This window comes from Tiliqua scincoides, chromosome 5 (assembly GCF_035046505.1).
Source record: "Tiliqua scincoides isolate rTilSci1 chromosome 5, rTilSci1.hap2, whole genome shotgun sequence".
Classification (NCBI taxonomy): Eukaryota; Metazoa; Chordata; class Lepidosauria; order Squamata; family Scincidae; genus Tiliqua; species Tiliqua scincoides.
The window spans coordinates 91,889,353-91,911,706 of record NC_089825.1 but is presented as its reverse complement, the minus strand read 5'-3'; the positions used below and the strand labels follow the sequence as shown (position 1 = coordinate 91,911,706).

Here is a 22,354-nt window from a genome sequence, read left to right as displayed (position 1 = left end):
GGCCCTCATGAATGCTGTTCGGCCAGCTGTATAAAATGAGTTTGACACCCCGTGTTCTAGCCTGTGCTGTTTATGTCCCTATTGGTTGTTGCTTTCTCTTAGTGGCTTATGGAGCAGGGAGTCTGTGTCTAACTCTCAGGGCTTCTGACACTCAGGTCCATTTGCTGGCTTGTATGACAATGATGCTCCACGGAAGCAGTGCCCAAGCTCCTGACCACTGTGCACCAGGATTGTGGTCCCCGCCTGGTCTGCAGCTTTCTATTCTGCCCCCATGCGTCTCGTCATTGCGTAGGCCTGGGCACCAGGACGATCTGGGCAGTTGCATCTGTTACCCAGCATCCCAGAAGTCTGTGCAACAGGACAGCAGACGCGAATGCCCAGAGCATCCTAGTGCCCAGGTCTGCCCAGCCGATGAGCTGCGCAGCGGTGGAATGGTAAGGTTCGCTCACTGGGCGGACAGGTTTGTCTGAACCTTGGATTTGGCCCCCGGGCTGGGGTTCAGGAGGCACTGCTCTATGGTTACTTGTCAAAGGAGATGGGGTTTTCCTGTTAGGTTTCCTAAAGGAGTGCTCCCTCCCTTTCTTTGGCCCTTCTCCTAGCTGTCATTGGCTGTCACTGGAATCTCCCAGTTTGCTCAGCTTCTGTTCCTCTGCTACATGCTTTGGCAGTTCTCCTGACATTTGAGACCCACCCTCTTTGTTCATCAGAGTATCTAGCCTTCTGCCTCCCAGGGGTTTGGGGTATACCACAATGGTACAGGGGTATCTTTGATCTGACAACCATAGGTTATCCAAAAGCTACTACTGTCACATGGCTAATACTTTTATCCTCAACCCAGGAGGCGCTCCATACATTCCCCCAACTCCATGCAGAGACGTGTGACACCACGGTCAAGCTGCGCCCTGGTGGTGAACCTTACAACCGCAAGACACTCAACAAACTCAAGAAGAATGTATCCAAACCGCAGGTAGGTATCAGGAGTCAAATGGAGTTGGCAATCTCTGGTTACCTAATTGATCAAATTCCTTATTACCTTGATATCCCAGCCTTTCTCCACAGAGCTCCATGTGTATGACTTGTAGACCCCTTCTATTGACCCACCCCTTCTATTCTCACAACAACCATTTAAAACGGGTTAGACTAAGAAGTAACAAGAGGTCCAAAGTTGTTAAAATTTTAACGCAGATCTTCCTGCTCCTAGTCTGACACTGTCCACTACACCCTGTTTCTAGCTGTCATTCTTCAAATGATTAATCAGTGGAGGAGCATGCAGTACCTTCCCGTGCTGCTTTCTGTGATGAGCCCTTTGGGAGGCCTGGGCTACAGCCCCGGAAATGGTTATAGCAAGAGGGAAGTTCAACTCTCGGTATTAACATGGGATACTTCTACTCAGAGGACTTACCTGCTATCAATGGGGATTCTTGCAAGGAAGTACAGGTTAACAGAGGGTTCTATTGCGAAAGTATTTCCAGGGTGGCTAAAAATGTATTGAATGGTGGGACGTAAATTTTTGGAATAATAATTTATTTATAAAATAAATAAAATACAGAAGCTTTTAATAAAACCTCCAAAAATACCGAATGCAAAAGTAGTATCTCTCGCAGTAAAATATGATAACTAACAACTTGGAACACACCCAGCTCTGCAGATGTGCTAAGCTGCTTGATGGGGTTCTAAAGTGGTAACTTAAAGCTACTTTTAAAATACAATGTTGAGGGAAAAATGCTTGTGGAAGTTTTTTTAAAGTTTGTCTTAAATGACAACAAAACTGCGTGTGAGTCTCCTCCAAGTGGTGATATCACATACAGGGTGTGCAGGAAGGGATCAGATGAATTCATCAACCAGCTCCTCCCCAGCAAAGCAGCGTGATGTGATAGCACTACCTTTTCAGGCTTGCAGTCGTAGTACTTGGACCAATCTCTTAAACTGGTTAGGGAGTGATTCTTAGGCTACCTGGAAGAACAGGTAAAAGTTCTGGCTTATGTGTTCCAGAAATAGCCATCTTAAAGGCCCTGGGAAGCCCTAAAGCAGGATATGGGGGACAGCAGACAGACCTCTCAAGTGTGCTTGTGTCCCCAGCACCTAGAAATCAAAAGAATGCTGCTTCTGTGCATAGAAGTTCTAGATTCAGCCTCCTGTTCATGTGTGTGATCCAGTTTTTGCAGCTGTTTATGTTCACTACCCCAGTATATTGGGACCACCATGAATTCTGTAACTTAATTGTGCATTCATCACAATGCGTTCATCACAATCTCTCCCCACTTCCTCTGAGTTGACGCCTCCTTCTCCCTTTTTTAGCAAATCACTGCCTATCTCTCAGCAACATTACTGCAGCACTGACTTTATGCCATGTAAAATTGAGGGAGGGTCCATCTGGTTTCATCAGTGTCACTAGTGCACCCCCTCCACTTCCTTTGGTTCCTTCCTTTGGAAAAACACCCTGCTTACAATTTTTTCGTATTTGCTACATCGTTCTCAATGACTGTTTCAGTGCAAATATTTTCCCAAGTAAGGGAATAGTTAAATATCATGGCCTCTCCTTAGGAATCTTAGTTGTGTGATGTGGGGGCTAGGGACCATTATTAGAATTCTCAGCCCACTCAGAAAATTGCAGTTGTCTACTGCTGAGAGGGCAATCTGGCAATGGTCATTCCTCCTTCCTGCATCAGAAAGCCAACAAAACTATGCAGCAAGTTATGCAACACAGAAAGAGAGAAATCAGAAAGTCTGTCCAGAAGGACAGTCCCAAGAGGCCCTAGCTGGAACAGAGGGGGAAGAAGCCTTCCATTTAAGCATAGCAGAGGATTTAACTCAGCAGTGCTGAGTAACCTAGACTCCCATCAATGAGTTAAACAGGAAACTCAATACTCTAGGTTTCTTTCTCATTTGTTCAAGGAGGACAGTTGGGCAAGAGATGTCCAAAACGAACTCCATAACTGGATGGTATTCATTGATGGCTGTTAGTGTGCCAACCGTTCTTCAGAACTTTCTATGGTGCCCGTCTCCCAAAGGATGCCTTTACCAAGACAGCTCTGTAGTGTTTACACAAAGATGTGTAGACTGACATTTGTACTGCAGTCTTGCAATTACTTTCACTCATGATGCATTGCTCTGCAAAGATGCCAACGTGACTGCTTTTCTCTGAGTGTGGTATTGGCAATTCCGCCCCACTGAACTTGTAAACCGTAGACATACAAGCTCTCAGTCGCGAAGTTGCTGGAGACTTCCTTCCTCTGCCAGCAAGGGCTGATGAAAAGAAATAACCTTGATCTTTCTTTGTGGTCTTGACTCATGGAGGTAAAATTTCAGTGCATGATGCATCTCTCAACCTGTGGCACTCCTTTTCTTTGAATGTACCAGTTTGGGGCCACAAACTAAGAGAGCTTGCATCCTATGGTACACTGAGTTCACGTTTGGAAGAAAGGAAGGATCCAGACCTATCTGTCTAGGGTGAAATAATAGAGTACTTTTCATCAGTAGGCATGCCAAGTTCTGACAGGGAGATCACTATCATCAGGAAGATATCTTGACTTTTCAAGAAGACTGTCTCATAACTCCAAGGTGGACTGTGTGAGATTCTTAAGGACCACATAAAGTCTCCATGGATTGGCTTGCACTCCATTTTTCGGAGACTTCCTACGTGAGAAGGATGAACTCATCCTAGTTCCTATGCTCTGTGCAGCACTGGTTAAATCTGCTGCCGTCATCTCTTCAAGTAGTTGGTGCCAAGATCCAGACATCGTCTCGTGCCCAGAACTTCAGAACCATTAGGGCCTTCACCTTGAACCTAAACTATGCTATTTAAACCATCACTGTTCTTTGATAACATTGTAGATTCTATTTATGGAATCTGTTCTGATTCTAGGGTGATGGGTTTTTCAGAACCTATTTGCTATAACCCCCAAAAGCCAAACTTTTGTGCTCCATCTCTGTGCTGCCAGATGGATTGAGAATGCATTCAGTAAATTGTTAGACCATCTTCTTGAGTGGGCACTGACATCTCCTGCTCCCATTAACTAGAGCTGTGAGAATGTGTGGCCCATTGGGAGGGGAGGCATAACTATCTGAGAAGATCTAATCTAAATCTGGAGTTGCTTGGGAAAAAATGAAGGAATCAAATGCGTCCTTTGTCTGCTAAACCAGTTGGGTATCAATGCTCAGTGCACCACGTCCTTTGATGAAGAGCAGATGGGTTTCTACATATTCCAGAGACCTGACTGCTGAGATCTTGTGCCCCTTTTCTGGATGTGAACCTCTTGTCATTATGGGAGTCTTCTGTCCTTGAGCTGACTCTTGAAGGTGGAACTGCAGAGCACCAATTACACTATTGATTTTCAGTGAGTTAATGCTACATAACATCTCCCTAAGGCACCTCAGACTCTAAGCAATTTGCTCCTGTAACATGACCATCTGGAAAGAGAGAAGGAACCACTGCAGATTCTAGTGTCGACATCACCCAGGAAATAAGGATCAATTGTGGATCCCAAATAGGTTTGTTTATTCATAGTCCTGTGTCCACTTTGCTGCTTAAACTACCCTTTAGTTCCTTCTCTACTCTCAAGTTTATCTTGCCACATGCTATGTCTGTATTCACCTCTAGGTGGACCAGGGACTGTATTGGCATATATAAGAGTTCTTCACAAGGTTCTTCACATGTACCTTGCCAAGCATGCTAATGTTGTGTTCACACATCCTGGATTCCCCTGGGTGTTAGACACAGAATCGGCATGTGGTCCAGGTAAGGATATACATGTACTCTCTTCTGTCAAGGGCAGGTCCAATCTGGAGAAGAGATGCTCTTTGTGGTCCATCTTCTGACTTAGGAAGGAGGATTAGACATTGCCTTTCACCTTCCCAAGCATGGAAAAACAAAGAAAATTTACAGAAATTTTTTTCTTTCTTAGGGCTCCCCGGGAAAAGCCATGAAATGAGTTAAATCCACCTGAAGTATGTTTATAATATAATTAATTGTAAAACTGTACATTGAAAATATTGTTGCTTAAATTACACACATTTTGCTGCCTTAAAAGTTAGACCTGGGTATATTTGGAATCCTGATTCCAAAAATGGCATTAGTTTTGCCTTATGTCTAGTTTTGGAGATATGGTATAACCTCATTATTGAATGGTGCAAACAGCTTCCTTGTGAGGAAGCCCACACCATGGCTTATGCACGAGGAAGCTGCTTGAACGATTCACCAGTGAGGCTATGCCGCATCTCTAAAAATAGACACGATAGGGCAAAACTGATGCAATTTTTGGAATAGGCACCCCAAATTCATATAAAGACACCATAAATATTGAAAAACATTTTTTCTGACGCAATTCGCAGGCCTGTGTTATGTGATCTGAACACCCAACAGATCTACTGTTTCCAAGGTTTGGAATGGAGATGGGGTGGATTTCTAAGATTTTATAGTCACAATAAACTAATTTTCGGTGAAAGATAACTAGGATTGGAGAAGGATGAGAATGTCGGGGCATTTTCTTAAGCACAGGTCATATATTTTTAGATACTGTAACAGCCATTAAACAAGAGATTTTTAAATACCTGCAACTGTTGTTTTTTGAGGGGGGAAAGTGACCATCTGAAGATGTGAAATGTTTAAAGTCTTCAGTATGCGTAAATTTGAAGCAAAGAGTGATACTTTAAAAAAAAAAAAACTACAATATTTGGGAGGTTAGGAGTCCCTTAAATATGAGGTTTGGATTTGTTTATGTATGTCTAGGCCTCACAGTGTACATTAAAAAAATATAACACATACAGTTTGGAAACTTGAATGTATTTCTTCCTTGCCATCCTAAACCTTGGTCTGGGGCAATGTGGAATGTCTGTTGGATTTTCTTGTTGCCAAAATCACTGGCTGCTATTTTAACAACAATTTTATGCCTGCGAGAATAACATGATTCCTGTACGAGTAGCCCTTAAGAAAGCTGAGCAAGGGAAGGCAGAACTGGGGTATGAATCAAGGGTAAGAGAGGGTTAACTTTGTTTAGAAACAGGCTTTGTGGAAGAAAGTGCTTTGGAGGGGCAGAGGTGGTTTGCAATACAGTGAAGGGTTCAGGTGGTTCAGGTGCAGAGGACTTCATAGCAGAAGGGAACAAAGAGCTGAAGCAGAGCATGCAGGTGTGAGAAGAAAGGAAAGTGAGTGAGGAGATGTGCAGGCTTTGTCTACCTGCGCAGGGGGATGTGGTGGTAGGCTGGAATATACCATTTCAGCTGCAGGTGGAGATCATATCTTTGAATACTCTTTTATATAAAAGTTCTCTACAAATTTAAAGACTGGTACGTTAGGGAGAGAAGCTGTAGCCGGCCCTTTCCCTTCATAGTTGTTTTCTACCTGCACTGAGTTTTTGTTGTGGTGGTAAAGATTTAAAGATAGCATCTCCCCCCCCATCAGATGAGGTGCAATCCATCCTGCCACTTTGCAACCCTACCAGCTTGTCCTCCCCGCTCCCCCCCCCCCTTCAGCTGGATGTGCAGGCAAGGCCTCTGTTAGGGCCAGAGAAATGGAGAATATAGGATGCCTAAGACTAAGAGCTTATGGGTAGAGCTTAAGGGTGAACCCAGAGTTCCGAGCCCCAAGTTGAAGGTCTGGCTGTAGTAATAGGTTGGAAAGGTTAATTTTGGAGAGGGGGAAGGGAGAGTTGTTGCAAGAGGAGAGGCCAGTGGGGAAGAGGTTAAGTGGACAAGGGGGGGGGAGTTTTAGCAGACCTTTGTATTTTTGAAGAGGCAGTGATGTGATTATAACATGCTTCATAGGTATGAAAGCGAGGAGGTTGTAGACTCAAGACCAGCAAAAAGCATTGGGCCCTTGAGTGATTTTTCTCCTCCCTGCTAACCTATTTGACCTTGTTGCTAACAGGAATTCAATGTGGAAGTGGAGAAGTCCTTTTTCTACACTCTGTACCATTCCCTTCACCACTACAAATACCACACCTTTCTGCGTTGTAAGGATGAGGTGAGTGAGCCCATAAACCCCTGTTGCCCCCCCCTAGCTTCTCTCTGCCACAAAATTCAGGCTGCATGAACTGGTCTGCCTTGACAGCAAAGGGGATCGCCGTCTGCCAGCTAGGCGTATTTGGTGCCATGGAAATCTGTGCACAAATTATTTCAGAGGGGATTTAGCCATATAGACCCACTCCATTCTCTGGGACAGTGGAGCCTGTGGAAAGCAACTGCTGACCAAGTTGACAAGAAACTTCTGTTTGTTTGTTTTTTAACAAGGAGTTTAATGAAAATTGGGCTTGTTGGAAGTGCCTGCCACCACATACCTTGGGGTATCCCATGCATGTAGAAGGAGGAGATCAAATAGCAGGAGTCAGTTTGATACAGTGTAGCTTGGTATCCCAGCCCTGGGCTGCTCAAATTTAGAGAGGGCATTTATCAGTGGAGGAAACCTTCAAGATAGATTGTGGAAGGTATGCAGGTAAAATGTTACATATATCCCTGTGAGCTTTGACAAAGTTTATCTGTTTAAAATAAACGTCAGCAAACTATCTTGGGCTCCATTGCCCCATGGAATACCCACTGCAGAAGCAGGAGAAAGAATGCCTCCTAGTCCAGCCTCGACTGACTCTGTTTTCAAAATGAACTTGCATCCGAGTGGCAGAGTGGCATCTGGGCTATTAAAGGCCAAATGTATGGAGAAGACACCCTATAGGTTTTTAACGTGTCGCCAGACCATCATGGCACTGATTTCACAGTGAAATGCAGACCACAGTTTGCACCTTGCAGAGAGTGGGCCATAGGGGAGAGACGTTTCCCTGGAGCAAGCAACTTCTAGGTGGTTTTGGATCTTGACAGCTGATTTATCTGACCTGATGAAAGTGTTGTTCCTGTTCCCCAGTAGTGGCATTAAGTCAGCCTCTCAGCATCAACAAAAACCCACTGGTTTATTGCCTTCCAAAGGAAATTTTTGGGGTGTTATCAGCTGAAATGCAATCTAGAGTGTCCTTATTATGGAGAGAGCCTTTATAGCAGCTTGGTAGGTGCTACAAAGCATTGACTTGGTAGGTGCTACAAAGCATTACAATTGTGATTCTAGGGCACTGGGTTTTTCAACATAAAGGCCTACACACACTGTCTTAAAAGTTAGACCTATTCTTGGGTATATTTGTGGTGCTGAATCAAAAAAAAGGCATCAGTTTTGCCCAGTTGGTTCTAGTTTTGGGAGTATGGCATAGCCACCTTATATGCAGATTCAAGCAGTTTCCTCAGGAGGAAGCTGATGCCATGGCTTTTTCACAAGAATCTGCTTGAATCAGCATAGAAATTGGCTGTGCTGTACCCCTGAAACTAGAGCCAACTGGGCAAAACCAATGCCAGTTTTGGATTCAGCACCCCAAAAACATCCTAAATTCGTTTAGATATCCTTGGCAATAACAAAAAGTGATTTTTGGGGGGGGGTAAGCCTGAGGAATTTAACTTCCCCTGTGCCTCAGTTTAATACATACAGCCATAGGCATAATGAGGATTCTGTGTGCCCTGCAGTGTGTGAGAGGCATTGCAAAAGGGCAGTTTGTGGTATTGGCCACAGAACTCAGCTTCCTGAAGATCAGTTTTAACAGAGTGTCTGGCCCCTGCGGCTGCCCAGATATGCTTGAAACAGAGGATGTGGCTTCAGTGGCATTTGTAACTCTTTCCCTGTCCCCTCCCATGACTTACACAATCATAATAAATGATGCTAAAAAAAGATAAATTGTATACTTTATTGCACAGGCACATACATATATGCAAAATCAGTAACTGTGCAGGATCTTAAAACACTTCTGCTTCTTCTGTGCAGGATCTTAAAACACTTATTGCTATCTAAGGTATATCACACCTTCACAAAATGAAGATTTGTTTATTTAAAAAGTTTATATCTTACCTTTCATCCACCCATCAGCAGGTGCCCAAAGTAGCTTACAGGATTTATTTTTTATGTATTAGTAGAGCAACGCTCCTATGGAGACCTAAGTGTCTTTACAAAAATTGATTCTCTTCTGCTTCTCCACCTTACAGGATTGTTAACATGGCCTCTATGAGGGGGAGGGCAGCAGCTGAAGTTGACAGTGGTGCCTCTTGGCTTACTGCCTTCTTTTTCTCCCTCATCCACCTCCCAGGGCTCTTAGTGTTAACGTGGTCACAACTTCTCTTCAAAGGTCTTGCACTTTTGCTGACCTTCTCTGAGATCAGTGATTTTCAGCATTTTTTCTTCTTGTGGCACACTGACCTCCATGGTCTTCACCCCTTGTAATGTCACTTCCAGGACACTCCTCTGGGTTAAGAACCTAAGAACAGCCCCACTGGATCAGGCCATAGGCCCATCTAGTCCAGCTTCCTGTATCTCACAGCAGCCCCACCAGATGCCCCAGGGAGCACACCTGATAACAAGAGACCTGCATCCTGGTGCCCTCCCTTGCATCTGACATAGCCCATTTCTGAAATCAGGAGCTTGCACATACACATCATGGCTTGTAACCTGTAATGGATTTTTCCTCCAGAAACTTGTCCAATCCCCTTTTAAAGGCATCCAGACCAGATGCGGTCACCACATCCTGTGGCAAGGAGTTCCACAGACCAACCACACGCTGAGTAAAGAAATATTATCTTTTGTCTGTCCTAACTCTCCCAACACTCAACTTTAGTGGATGTCCCCTGGTTCTGGTATTATGTGAGAGTGTAAAGAGCATCTCTATCCACTCTGTCCTTCCCGTGCATAATTTTGTATGTCTCAATCATATCCCCCCTCAGGCGTCTCTTTTCTAGGCTGAAGAGGCCCAAACTCATAGCCTTTCCTCATAAGGAAGGTGCCCCAGCCCAGTAATCATCTTAGTCGCTCTCTTTTGCACCTTTTCCATTTCCACTATATCCTTTTTGAGATGTGGTGACCAGAACTGCACACAATACTCCAGGTGTGGCCTTACCATAGATTTGTACAACGGCATTATAATATTAGCCATTTTGTTCTCAATACCTTTTCTAATGATCCCAAGCATAGAATTGGCCTTCTTTACTGCCGCCGCACATTGGGTCAACACTTTCATCAACCTGTCCACCACCACCCCGAGATCTCTCTCCTGATCTGTCATAGACAGCTCAGAACCCATCAGCCTATATGTGAAGTTTTGATTTTTTGCCCCAATGTGCATGACTTTACACTTACATACATTGAAACGCATCTGCCATTTTGCTGCCCATTTTGCCAGTTTGAAGAGATCCTTCTGGAGCTCCTCACAATCACTTCTGCTCTTCACCACTCGAAAAAGTTTGGTGTCGTCTGGTCTGCAAACTTAGCCACCTCACTGCTCAACTCTGCCTCCAGGTCATTTATGAAGAGGTTGAAAAGCACCGGTCCCAGGACAGATCCTTGGGGCATACCGCTTTTCACCTCTCTCCATTGTGAAAATTGCCCATTGACACCCACTCTCTGTTTCCTGGCCTCCAACCAGGTCTCAATCCATGAGAGGACCTGCCCTCTAATTCTCTGACTGTGGAATTTTTTTCAGTAGCCTTTGGTGAGGGACCGTGTCAGACGCCTTCTGAAAGTCCAGATATATAATGTCCACAGGTTCTCCCGCATCCACGTGCCTCTTGACCTTTTCAAAGAATTCTAAAAGGTTCGTGAAGCAAGACTTACCCTTACAGAAGCTATGCGGATTCTCCCTCAGCAAGGCTTGTTCGTCTATGTGTTTTGAGATTCTGTCTTTGATGAGGCATTCCACCATCTTACCTGGTATAGATGTTAGGCTGAATGGCCTATAGTTTCCCGGGTCCCCCCTCTTTCCCTTTTTAAAGATAGGCATGACATTTGCTATCCTCCAATCCTCTGGCACCGTGGCCATTTTGAGGGACAAGTTGCATATCTTAGTCAAGAGATCAGCAACTTCATTCTTCAATTCCTTAATAACTCTTGGGTGGATGCCATCAGGGCCCGATGACTTATTGATCTTTAATTTATCAATGAGGTCTGAAACATCTTCTCTTTTAACCTCTATCTGACTTAATTCCTTGGTCAGGAGGGGCTGTTCGGGCAGCGGTATCTGCCCGAGGTCTTCTGCCGTGAAGACAGATGCAAAGAACTCATTCAATTTCTCTGCCATCTCTAAGTCTCCTTTTATTTCCCTCCCTCACCATCCAGAGGGCCAACCGCTTCTCTGGCGGGTTTCCTGCTTCTAACATATTTGAAGAAGCTTTTATTATTCCCCTTAATGCTGCTTGCCATGTGTTCCTCATAGTCTCTCTTGGCCTCCCGTATCACCTTCTTACATTTCTTTTGCCACAGTTTATGTTCCTTTTTATTCTCCTCATTAGGGCAAGACTTCCATTTACGGAAGGAAGCTTCCTTGCCCTTTACAGCTGCTCTAACTTGGCTGGTTAGCCATGCGGGCACCCTCCTGAACTTAGTCGAGCCCTTCTTCCTTTGCAGTATACACTTCCGCTGGGCCTCTATTACTGTTGATTTGAGCAACCTCCATGCTCTCTGTAGAGACTGGACTCTTTTTACCTTCCCTTTCAACCTCCTTCTAACCAGCCTCCTCATTTGAGGGAAGTCCGCTTGTCTGAAGTCAAGGGTTTTTGTTAGAGATTTGCCCGGTATTCTTCCCCCCGACGTGCATGTCGAAACAGATTGTAGCATGATCACTGTTCCCCAACGGCTCAGTAACATTGACATCTCTAACCAGGTCCTGAGTACCACACAATATTAAATCCAGAGCCACCTGACCTCTGGTGGGCTCCATGACTAGCTGCTCTAAGGCACAGTCATTTAACATGTCAAGGAATCCGATCTCTTTTTCATGACCAGAACACAAATTGACCCAGTCAATATGAGGGTAATTGAAGTCCTCCATGATTACAACCCTGTCCTTCCTTGTCACCCCCCTAATCTGTTTCCACATTTCAAGGTCCCCTTCCGGTTTCTGGTCTGGAGGACGATAGTACGCCCCCAGTATTACATCACTCCTCAGGCCTGGTAGATTAACCCATAGAGATTATGTGGAGTCCGACCCACCTTCAATCTCTACTTTGCTGGATTCTATCCTTCCTTAACATAAATGGCCACCCTACCTCCAACACGCCCCTCCCTGTCCCTTCTGTAGAGTTTATAGCCTGGGATTGCAGTATCCCACTGATTTTTCGCATTCCACCAGGTTTCTGTTATGCCCACTATGTCAATGTTTTCCCTTGTCACCAGACATTCCAGTTCTCCCAACTTTACTCGGAGACTTCGGACATTTGCATAAAAGCATTTGTACATGGAATGCCCCAGGATGGGCTGCTTATTCTCTTCTTTGTCCCCGCAGCTTCTCACTGTGCCAAACCGTCTATCGCATCCCATCACGCTACCATTCCCAATTTCTTCTCCTACTCTGCCTTTACCTTGTTGTTCTCAAATCTCCCCATCCTCGTCCCATAGGGATGAGGAGTCCCAAACTGGATGCCCCTCGGCTTTCCCCCAGGGATCAGTTTAAAAACTGCTCTGCCACCTTTTTAATGTTATGCGCCAACAGTCTGGTTCCATTCTGGTTCAAGTGAAGCCCATCCCTCTTGTACAGGCCCCGCTTGTCCCAAAACGTTCCCCAGTGCCTAATGAATCTAAACCCCTCCTCCCTGCACCACCGTCTCATCCACGCATTGAGACCTCTGATCTCCACCTGCCTAGCTGGCCCTGCACATGGAACAGGTAGCACTTCAGAGAACGCTACCTTTGAGGTCCTGGCTTTCAGCTTCCTACCCAATAGCCTAAATTTGGCCTCCAGGACCTCCCAGCTACACTTGCCCATGTTGTTGGTGCCAACGTGCAGCACAACCGCTATCTTCTCCCCAGCACTATCTACCAGCCTGTCTAGACGAGAAGTGATGTCCACAACCTTTGCACTAGGCAGGCAAGTTCCCATGAGGTCCTCACATCCATCGCAAACCCCCTCTCTGTTTTTAATAATCAAATCCCCCACTACAAGAAGCCCCCAACCCCCTTCCTGCCGAGGAGTATCCTGAGTGTGTTCGGATACGGGCCTGTACCCTGGAGAAAGGGTCACCCCTAGGGGATTGTTTCCCTCCTCTCCAGGATGACGTCCTCCTGCCCCGAGACTTCCCGCCCGGGCAGCTGAGGAGCTGCACGCCTGAGGTTGGGATGAAGCCTGATCGTCCCTGGAAGTCTCCCCTTGGTCCTTCTCTGCCTGCCTCTGCTTCTCCAGGTCAGCCACCAAGGCTTCAAGGGAGTGGATGCATTCCCTGAGTCCCTGGAGCTCCTTGCACCGAGGACACACCCATGACTTATGCCCCAGAGGCATATAGTCATACATGTGGCACTCTATGCAAAACACTAGATAGCCCCCACCCTGCTGCTGGCTGTCTGACTGCATAGCTTTTCTTATTTTGCTTGTTTTTGTTTAGGGGTACTTAAAAACCCTACACTGGTTAGCAGCCCTCTTCTCAAGGGAAGAGAAAGGGTGGTATCTGGTTCTATGGCTCTGTTTCTAGGGCAGTTGTCTGCAGTAACAAATTGTCTGTCCCTCTTCCAACTGAACCACAGAACCTGGAATAGGTTTTCAGTGGTTTTCAACCACTGTGCTCTAAACTCCTGTGGATCTTTCGTGGCACACCAACGTGCTGCAGCACACCATCATATGCAGCACACCACCATCATTTCAACACAGCATATGTTGAAAATCTTCCCCTGGGGGCTGGGGATAAGAATAGGCCCTCGGTTTGGCTGTACTTGTTGTAAGAGGCGACTAAACAGCCACCGGGTAGATGGGACTCGTCAGCCTGGGAAGGCAGCTCATCTGAGAGAAGGAAAACTCTGATCCCAAACCTCCACTGCCTTGTGGCTACATCCAGTTATGGAAAAGGCTTCAGGAGTCAACCTCGAGGCAAAATCTGGAGCCGGAGTCCCCGAGGCAGTTCATGGCTGAACACAGTCACGTTCTGGCAACTCCTGTGACGTCGCTGGAACCAACCATATTGGCCTCTGCCTTTCCATTGGACCATTTCAGCGACGTGGAGAGGGGGGATTTGCTGCATGGGTAACAGCCTATCCTCCATACCTACTTTACCCAGGCTTCGCGCTCTGGAGAGGACACTCTGTTCCAGAACCACCATTCAGAGCGTGACACCATAGTCTTCCAAGACTGAAGGATCCCAACAATGTTGAAAATCACATATGGACATATTCAGCCATTTTCAACTTTTGCCTCCATTTCAGCATCATTTCCTGTTGTCTTTTCAGGATAGGAACTGTTGAATTGCACCATTTCTGAGCAATAAGCATTTCTCCCACATTGTGTGCTCTATCAGCACATTCCAAATCAGTTTGTGATGTTCTTTGTGGAGGTTATCTCCCAAGTGTCCGAGCCGAATAGTCTGTGGGCATAGTTGAACAATCAGCCCAATGGACTTATGATTTTGCCCCACATGAAGTTTTATTTTAAAATAAATTTTTTAAAGAGAAAATTGCACAGATTTGCTATATAATTTTTTTTTTCAGGTTGCAGAATAGAGATGAAACATTTCTGGAAATTTTCAGGTGCAAAAGAAACTTGGGGGATTTTTACAGAAAGAAACATAAATGTAGTAGAATCTTAAAATATTGCATACACTTCCATTTTCTAACTTAATTTTGAGAGTGTGAAATGCTTTCGGTGTAACTAAGCACATCAAATTGTACTATGTACTATATTTATGAAGCTTTAAGAATATATATATTTCTTTCACACAATACTTTGCAAATGAAAATGGAAAAAATCCTTGACGGTATCTAAATATATCTTTGATTTTTGCCAGTTATGAAAATGGGGAGAAGGGAGTTTGAAATAGAAACCAACACTGTAGTAAACCAAAGGATTTTATTACCTGGACATAGAGCCCAATCCAGTGCATGTTTCCTCAGAAGTAAACCCCATTATAGTCAATGGCGCTTACTCTCCAGTAAGTGTGGATAGAATGGCAGCCTTAAACAGTCTCTTCTCCATCCTGCATAATGCCAACATTATCCAGGAACAAAACAAAAAATACAACACACCTATTTATCAGAGGCAACAGTGGAAAGAGTGCACACACGATAATCAACTATTCCTTTTTCAAATTGGGGGAGACGGACAGACAGATGGATGGACAATTAGTGTCTTGCACAGATCAGGTCTGTCAGTAAACCTGGATATAGAGTTAAATTTTGAACAATGCTGAGCCTCCTAAGTATTGTATCATTGTCACATAAAGTGCCATTGTAACTGTGAATATAGTCAGCTGCATGGAATCTATATCATGACATTTAAAAAACAAAGCCGTGACAAAATACTACCATCTCAAGTTTCTTTCTCAAATCAGTTCCTGGAAGGTCCAGTAAGTAGTTCTGCTTTCTGAATTTTCATTTTTATCCTCATGGATTTCAGAGAACTGAAGGTTTGCCTGGACTGAAAGGATATTCTCTGCTCTTTCAAGTGTGTCTTCGTTGGTGTGTATATTTCCAAATAGACCAGTTTCTTTCACATTCTGCAGAGGACACTGAAGCAGACAAGAGGATGGGAGAACCCTATGTTCCTTCTATTTGCAGAAGATATAGTCGTCTGATACCGTAAAATCTACAGAGTAGACGGTCTTGGATAGCTTTTAGAAAGCATTTTGAGCAAGTAAAGGGCACCAAAACAGTATTCTAAAAACCTTGCCTTAGAAAGCATTTCATCATTCTAGAAGAGGAAAACTTCAATTGCTGACTAGCCACCTTTGAAATTGATGGTGCCTTAATGTGGTTGTGGCCTGCTTGTCTCATTGATATCAATAGCGCTTGGTCAGAATTCACTTTCTTTGGATAAAACACACAGTGTTTTTCCAAAGCTTCCCATTTTCTAGCGGAAAAGTCCAGAAAAAAGCCCAATGATGGGGGAGAGAAAAAAAGAACTGCATTCCCCCCCCCAGCATTGCCCTTTTTTTGCTCCAGACTTTCATATTTGCATTGCAAAATTGGATTACCTAGGCACATAATTAAAGTCAAACCCATTTTATTTGTGTTCTATTTGTCCATTTTAGCATGTTGCACGCACAACCCATGTTGCCCCTCCCCATCCAGTCAATTAAAAATATAAGAGTACCACTGGATCAGGCCATAGGCCCACCTAGTCTAGCTTCCTGTAGCTCATAGTAGCTCACCAGTTGCCTCAGAGAGCGCACAAGACAATAAGATATCTGCGTCTTGTTGTCATTTCCTTGCATCTGGCATTCTGAGGTTGTCTACTTCTAAAACCCAGAGGTTGCACACCTGTCATGGTTTGTAATCTGTGTGATAGACTTTTCCTCCATAAATCTTCAATCCCCTTTTAAAGCCTCCAATCCCCTTTTAAAGCTTCTAGGCTAGACGCCGCCACCGCCTCCTGTGGCAAGGAGTTCCACAGTTTTATTACATGCTAGGTAAAGAAATATTTGTCAGTTCTCTTGACATGCTTGCACTGCTCCTTGACCGACATTCTCCTTTTGTGCCTCTTTCAGACGACAGCGATCGAGGGTCAGGACGAAGACTTGGGCCAGGAGGAGGTGGTGCAGCAGTGTATGCGCAATCAACCGTGGCTAGAGAAACTGTTTGACTCCTTCAGCGAGTTGCTGACTCAGGCGCAAAGCAAGTGCGCGTGACGCAGCTGCCGCCAGAGCCACGCCCCAGGAGGGGGCCGCACAATGCCCGCCCTTCTGCAGAGCCAGAGCACGAAGTGGGGAGAGGAAGGTCGAGGGGTACCATCACAGGCAACGAGTTCAGACTCACCACCGCTGCCCCCCCTCCTTTTCGGTTTTAATTTTTTCCTTTTAAAAACAGGACCTGGAACAAGCCTTCCGCTTTGGTGGTGGGGTGTGGGAGGTTTGCGACGGCAGAGAGGACATGCTGAGGAAGGTTCTCATCACATATAGGATGGTTGGACAAACCCCCTTTTCCCTTTTGCCCTGGCTGTACAGAGAAATATTATTTATATATAAATGTATAAATGTCTAATTGAGCAGCCTTGCCCCCTGCTCTGGTGGGCTGAGAGTAGGAGAACCCATAGGAAGGTCAGAAGATTGATGATGTTTGATTAGAGCTGGGAAGCTGGGGGTCCACAACTCCTCAGTTCCAGTCGGAAGGTGATGGTGGCAGGGAGAACAGCAGAAACAGGATCCAAGCTTCTGGGTCGTACCTTGTATCCCTTCCATTAAGAACTTTTACTTCTTAGGAGGAAATCGGAGTGAGGGGATGGTGCAACAGCCACCCTTTTACACAGTGTCCAGCTACTCGTTTCCACAATCTGATCAGGCAATACGACCCCTCTTTCCCCCAGGTCCCCAAACAATCTGAATCCCACCTCTGCCAAATACCTGTTGTTTTGGGCGGGAGATACACCCACTTGTAAGTTAAACAGCAATCTCTTCTGTTCTTGTTTTCGACAGAAATATTTATTGCCAAGTTCGCCCCTTCCCAACCACAACTCGCTTTGGAGAGCTCTTCTCACTCTCACACATGCACACACATGTGCATCCTGGTATATCCTTCCTTTTCCCCCTTTTCCCCCTCTCTTTCATCTTTGTGGGGCAACTGCTGCTGCTGGAACTGCCACAAGCCCCCCCCTTTTGCCGCTGCATTTGGGAATCCTAGCTCTTTTGGACATGGGGAGTGACTCCCACCCCTTTCCAGTATCCCTTGTCAAGAGATCACAGTACATTGTGGGGGGGAGCATAGCAACACCCATAGCAACCTGCCTGTACCAAGACTCCTAAGTCTCTCTTCCTCCCCTTTCCCTTTCTAGACTTTCTCACTTGGCCCTGCAATATGGGTCAAAATGGGGTGCAAAAGAGGGCCATCAGCATTCTCCTCCATGCCTGTTGGATCTAAGCTCCAGTGCAGGAGGGGTAATGTGGTTTTATTTTTTGTTTTGTTTTTCTTCTTCCCTGTTGTGATATTTGAGAAGGCAGGATTCCCCCCCCCCCCGCAGCTGTATATACTGTATAGGATAAAAAAGTCTATGTATCATATTGTATTTGACTAACTTGAACTTAACAATGCGCAGGAGTTTCTCTCTGTCTCTATCTCTTTCTCTTCTCTCACCTGTAGCTGTGACGTTCTTTGGTTTGGACTGAAATTTTCATTAGGAGGTCGTTATTTTTTTATCATTATTGTTGTTGTTGTTATTGAGGGGGAAGGGAGATTGTGTTCCCCCCCCCCAGCCCTACCTAAGCAAAGATCCCCTCTCTAATCCTGAGATGAAATGCAACAATAAAACTCTGTTTAGGTAGAGGAATTAGGTCCTAGCCCCCAGCTACCTACCTACTCATCCGTTCACTATTACCAGGTTTCCCCAAAAGTGATTCAGGTCTACAGTCCTGTGCACATTTATTTGGGAATAAGTCTCATTGAAATCAATAGCGGTTTCTTCAGAGTAAACATGCATAGGATTGGTCTGCATGCCTGTCTCTCCTCAGTTATATGTATGCACATGTACACACAAGTAAGCCCATTTTCACCTCTGCTCATTCTCCCCCCTCCCCAGTCTTCTTCTGCAACTCCCAGATCAGTCCCGTACCTGAAACAGGTTCTCACCTCCCAGCCAATGTCTACCTCATTCTTCCTCCCAACTCCTCTTCCCCACTGTACATATCCCAGTTCAAACTTCTTTATACCAGCTCAACCTCCCTGCTCCATAGGTTTCTTTCTGTCGTCGTCCCCCCCCGAAAAACTAAGCACACCCAAGTTTTATTTCTCTCTCTCAATTCTTATCTACTGTTCTTATCTACTAATCATTTTTGCCCTTCTTTGTTCGTCCACTTTCCCCAAGATTTCTCATTTCTTTTCATCAGTCCAAATTGACAGGGCATGTGAAAACTCCCGTCACACATTTTTCTGGATTTTTTTTTTTTTTTGTAGGAGAGGCATGGAAAGGTACTTACGGTGGGGTAGAGAAATCCCACCTTGGAAGGGGGTGGCCTTTCTGCTCTTGCAGAAATTATATGGGACCCTGAAGAGCACAGAATTGTGTTGAGGGGAACCCCTCTGGGGGTTTTGGGAAGGGTCCTTTATATACATAATTCCCACATCTGTCTTTATCCTATTTTCCCCCCTCCCCAATTATTTATTGTGGATGAATAGAGGTTGGCAAGTGTGTATGTGAGTGCGATGGGGGTGGACTTTTGGTATACATGAGCCCCACTCAAAATGTAGTATGTTAAAACCCATTTTTGCCCAGCCCACAAGTGCACACATTTGGTCCCTGTTGTGTATATGCAATGTTGGGCAGAAATGGCTTAAGGCAAAGTTGAGAGGGGAGGATTGACTGGTTTCTTTTGAAACATTTTAAAGCTTGCAATTAGTTTTAACAGCTTTCCCTTTACAGACCTGGTTACTGATAGCTATTGGGCCTTAGAGGTGAAGGATTGTAGCTTGAACCTGTTTGTGGAGGTGGGCTTAGTTGGACATGGGGTATGGGTATTGAGTGGTGGGGAAATGTTTTACAGTACAGGGTTGATTGTTGAGGGACATAGAGCCATGCAACCTCCTGGGGAAAACCAATTTGCACCATTAATCCCATGTGAAACCTTGCAAAAGCATTGCCCCTGGGCAGAGGGGCAGAGTGGCCAAACCCCAAGCACCCAGAAATGGAGGGCCCAGCTCCAAGTCAATCAAGAACCTACAAACACACATACATCTGCTTCCTGTGATGGAAGAAAAAAGACTTCTCCTCTTCCTTCCCAGCCCCATTTGGATCTTGGAAGACTCCCTTTTTTACGACGTGTATTTCTGTGTATCTTGTTCGCGCCTCAAGGGTATTGTTCTGAGATATGGGATTTGTGTTCTGTATTATTGGATGTTCCTATATATTTTTATTGTTTATTATTAGTGTCTGAGACGTTTTTTTCTCTCAATATGTAAAACTCACATTGTATACTGTGTACACAACAAAATGACAAAAAACACTTTTCTTTGCAAAAATCAAATGCCTGACACACAGCTTTGTTCATTTTGTTGGGACTTGGGACAGCAGCAGAAAGGAAGGACCAGGAGATTCAAGCCTAGTGTGGTATTCGGGTGTACTTTGGGCAAGTGACACAGAAAATCCAGGAGTCCTGGCCTCTATAAATTCAATCCCACCCCTGGCCTGACTACCAGCCTCCCAAAGCCTTGGCAATCTGTCCTCTCTTTATGCCTGAGGAACCTGTGGTCACTGGCTCGAATTCTGTGCACTCTTAAAGACCTATTGCAGTGGTTCTCAAACTGATGGGTTGCGACCCACCAGCTTGTGTAAAGCTTCCCCTGCCCCTTTTAGGGACGGGGGGAGGTAGCAATGCAATCCCCAGGGTGGTGTTGCTAACGGGGGTGAAAGGGGGCTATTTTTACTTACTGAGGGCTTGCTGGCAGCTGTAGGAGTTGTGGGGAGCCCTGAGCAACCAGGTCTGCAGGGTTCCCCAACACTTAGAACATTGATGTTGAGAAAAATTGGTCACCAGGCAACCAGGAAGTGCTTAGCGACCAGTTTTTCTCTACATTCTAACATTCGACATCAGTGTTCTAAGCATTGGGGAGCCCTGCCGAGGGTTGCTCAGGGCTCTCCACAACTCCTGCAGCTGCCATCAACCCTCAGTAAATAAAAATAGCCCCCTTTCACCCTGTTAGTGACACAATCCTGGGGATTGTGTTGTTGCCTTAGCCCCTACCCCGCAAAGACTTACTTAGGGAGTAAAACCCTCCCTAAGTTTGAGAACCACTGGCCTATTGCATCTAGCCTCTGGAAACACTATTCTGCGTTCCAGTGTATACCATTCACCCTAAATACCCAGTGCTGGTGGTAACTACTTCCCTTCCATCTCACATTATTCTCATCTACTGGAGGTAAGGTATACAAAATGGGTCACAACAAATAAAGGCAGGCCTTTTTTATTCTTGTCCTTTGTTTTGGTTTTTTTCTCTGGAATACAGAATTTTTTTTCTTCTTCTAAGGAACTGGAATAGTGGAAAGGAAGGTGGACTGGGACAAAGGCACTTGGATGGATTTATGAGGCAGGGATAACCCTTTTGTTTTAAAAAGCTGCTCTGAAGTATCTCATTATATACAGTTTGATACTAAAACAATGTATTTTCCTTTTGATTCCTTCTCTGCCACTTTTAGTGCATCTACTTACACCTTGGAGAGAGAAAAAAAATCACTTCCCTTACTCCTGGTTGTATTTTCTTGGCAATTTCATATTTAACCATTTTGCTTACCCACACAGTCTTTGAGTGACATATTAACTTTCCAGTGCACACTTCGTATTGAGAAGTGTAGCTGCCTTGGGTGTCCCAGGTGGAAGAGGCTGTGTTTTGCAGAGTTGAAAAAGACTTGTTTCTGTTTGGAGGAACCTGTGTGTGAAGTAAGAGCCCAATCCTATGCATACCTACACAGAAGTAAGTTATAGTCAATGGAGCTTACTCTCAGGTAAGTGTGGATAGGATTGCAGCCTAAGTTCCTTTGGGTTACTCCAGACTACTGAATCTTAAATCTAACAGACTATCATAGGGAGAGGCTTTTAGGGGCATGTGTAGATTTCATTAGTAACAAATACAGTTGCTTTTTAAAGTGGGGTTTGAGGTATGATGTAGTCTTCCATCTCACTTCTCCCAGGATGGAATTCTTTCAGAGCATTTCCCCACCAGCTTTTTTTATAGCACAATAAATGTGTATTTTTCATTTCTCAAGAGACCTTGTGCTTTCCTTCAGCATGCACTTCAATTATAGGAACATAGCATTCTTAAAATATTCAAAGCACATGATTTAGGGCTTGTGCTACATAACCCAGATGAAGTGTGGACCCCACTGTTTTAAGAAATAAAATCAAGACAATACTTCAGCATTGATTTTGTTGAAAAGAGGTTTGCGAGAGATGGATGGCACTGAAGTTTGTTTTGATAATGCAGCAAGGCACCTGTTCACACTTGAATATGCACCTCTTCATTGGATCTCAGTTGTGGACCTAAACCAGGATAATTTCTTGGTTCTGTGGGGGGCATTTGTTGTCACAGAGACCTGGGATGAATGCAAGAATTTTTGTTTGCATAGATAACATTTTAAAACAAATGTTTCTAAATCCAAGGGCTAGAAGAAGAACAGGCACATAGTAAGTTGGGATTGCCTGGTAGTTTCTCAAACTGTGGGTCGGGACCCACTAGGTGGTGCGTGAACTAATTTTAGGTGGTTCCCCATTCATTTCAATATTTTATTTTTAATATATTAGACTTAATGCTACCATGGTATGCAACTGCATTTGGGGAAATGTGACACATCTGTACTTTTAATAGGCTACTCTGTATATGCTTTTATCAATGATAGTAAGTGGGACTTACTCCTGGGTAAGTGTGGGTAAGATTGCAGCCTAGGATTGTTAA

At 44.8% G+C, this 22,354-nt stretch overlaps 1 protein-coding gene across 1 annotated transcript in view; it reads left to right on the top strand.

Annotated features, from left to right (window-relative positions):
• The window catches only part of PRR12 (proline rich 12), a 50,926-nt gene extending 29,259 nt beyond the window's left edge, over positions 1-21,667 (top strand). The window contains exons 12-14 of the mRNA XM_066627450.1: positions 839-967; positions 6,866-6,961; positions 16,471-21,667. Coding sequence (XP_066483547.1) covers positions 839-967; positions 6,866-6,961; positions 16,471-16,611 — 366 coding nt within the window. The 3' untranslated portion in view covers positions 16,612-21,667. The remainder of the gene's footprint in view (positions 1-838; positions 968-6,865; positions 6,962-16,470) is intronic.
• Positions 21,668-22,354: the final 687 nt, after the last annotated feature.